This window comes from Microtus oregoni, unplaced genomic scaffold, assembly GCF_018167655.1.
Source record: "Microtus oregoni isolate MIOR12 unplaced genomic scaffold, Mior012 000033F_ref0000390, whole genome shotgun sequence".
Lineage (NCBI taxonomy): Eukaryota > Metazoa > Chordata > Mammalia > Rodentia > Cricetidae > Microtus > Microtus oregoni.
The window spans coordinates 27,959,618-27,961,978 of record NW_024543092.1 but is presented as its reverse complement, the minus strand read 5'-3'; the positions used below and the strand labels follow the sequence as shown (position 1 = coordinate 27,961,978).

General features: G+C 34.0%; 1 protein-coding gene across 1 annotated transcript; it reads right to left on the bottom strand.

The window, feature by feature from the left end:
- Positions 1 to 588: 588 nt before the first annotated feature.
- Positions 589 to 1,518, bottom strand: LOC121466570 (olfactory receptor 4C6-like). Its single transcript, XM_041680351.1, has one exon. It carries the CDS (start codon positions 1,516 to 1,518, stop codon positions 589 to 591), a length of 930 nt encoding a protein of 309 aa, XP_041536285.1.
- Positions 1,519 to 2,361: the final 843 nt, after the last annotated feature.

Here is a 2,361-nt window from a genome sequence, read left to right as displayed (position 1 = left end):
ACAACACTCTTTATCAAAGAACATCCATGAATAGTCATTTTCAAACTTTATGACAGATTTTAGGATGTTGATTTAAACTTTTGTATTTGCTGCTTTCAGCAAATGAAACATACATTGTCTAGGTCAGAGGCATAGAAGCATAAGCAATTAAGGTTTTAACTATGTATTAGCTTATGTTTTAATAGTTGATTACATGGGAAATCTAGAATAGCAACAGTCATAAATGTTAAGAAAGTTCAAGATAGATTATTTATTTTGGATATGATGTTCAGTAAAATTTCTAGTGTCTTAGAGTTTTCAGAATGTTTCCAAAGTCACATATTTGATAGTAATACCAAATACTTTTCAAAAATAAAGGTTTTACTTTGGTTTTGTTTCCTAGAGACTTAGGATAAAAAGATGTAGTATAAATTTGATGGTTTGATTTGCTGGGGACAAGACACTAACCAGAATAGAGAGGAACATTGTATCATTAACTGGTTGTTAAGTTTGAAAGACATCCATGGGGCTGGATTCACAATGGAGTAGAGTAGTGCAGAGGAGAGATCTCTTTTAGCTTTTTGGGCAGTATTACTTCCTGAGTATAAGCTAATGACTACTCAATGTCCCCTGTTTCCTTAGAAGCTTCCTTAGGGCATTTTTAACCTCTGCATTTCTCAAGGTGTATATCAAAGGATTTAACATTGGCTCAATGACAGTGAAGGACACAGCCATTATCTTGTCTACTGGGTAAGTGACCACAGGTCTGACATACAAGAAAATACAAGGCACAAAGAAGAGTACAACCACTGTGAAGTGTGAAGTACATGTTGAGAGGGCTTTACGCCTTCCTTCAGAGCTAGAGGACTTTAGGGAGCAGAGGATGATCACATAGGAAGCAGTAAGAATAAGGAAAATAGCCATACACATCACTCCACTGTTGAGAATGACTAAGAGACCTAGAATATAGGTGTCCATGCAGGCCAGTTTTAACAGTGGAAATAAATCACACATAAAGTGATCTATGATATTCGGGCCACAGAAAGGTATTTGGTACATGAAGAGAAGCTGAATGGTTGCGTGTGCACATCCACCAACCCAAGTACCTCCTACCATAAGGCAACATACTCTGGGACTCATGATTGTCATATAATGCAGAGGTTTATATATGGCCACATAGCGATCATACGCCATCACAATGAGAAGAATTATCACCACACCACCAAAGAAGTGGTCCACAAAGAGCTGAGTCATGCAACCTTTCAATGAAATGGAAATGTTCTCAGAGAAAGAGTCCACAATTAACTTGGGGGTAATGATAGAAGAGTAAGTGACCTCCATGAGGGATAAAGACTTAAGGAAGAAATACATGGGAGACCTCAGACCAGGACTTCTCGTTATTGTTACCACAATCAATATGTTTCCTAACATTGTAGCTACATACATGAGTAGGAACAAAACTGATAATATTTTTCTTAATTCTAGATTCTTTGTAATTCCCAAAAGAATAAATTCAGTCACATTGTTCAGCTTCTCCATTTGATGTGAGTTGATAAAATCATGGAATTCTAAACTCGAGAATCTGCAGGAGAAATTTTTTTTTTATCAGTAATTATTGTTTTTTGGGGGGCAGTTTGGGGGCACTGTCTAATACTATCTTTATCATTCTTTTCTCCATCTTGTACTACAAAAAAACTAGGCATTAACAATAAAAGCTTTATGACAGTTTCAACTCTACTGGTCTAGGACCATCCAAGCTTTACACTCATGCTTAGACTCGAACTCTTGTTATTATTCTACTGTATAATATTCTTAAGATATTTACAAAGTTAATATTCTAGGACAAGCTTTGACCAACTTATGATTACCCGTTTCAAGTTTTTTTCCGTTAATTTTACCATTCTATTTCCATTCTCTTATACCATCCTTTTATTTTTTTTTATAAACAACAAAAAGAAAATCTACTTAATATGAAAGACCTATTTAGTGTTTGCATTTTTAAACTTGAAGTTAGGATGCTGAATTATATTTATTCATTAGATAATCAAAACACTTGGAAAATATAATAATTTTCATTTGTTCATTTCTTGTCAACACTGTCTTTTTAGAATGTCCTAGCTGAAGAACCATATGCAAAACTCTTCACTTGCATGACTCTTCAAATTGTATGTCATCTAAAATTGAATCATCAATATTACTAATATACATTGCTGATATCCACTGAGTTTCTACTATGTCTCATAAACAGGAATCACTTTTGAGATTAGCATATAAGTCTAAAGAAGTGAAAGAAAACCTAAATTTCACATTGCCAGTAACACTGAAGCCAAATTCAAATCAAGGTTTTGTTACTTTTAAATTAATACTAATAAAATATGTATT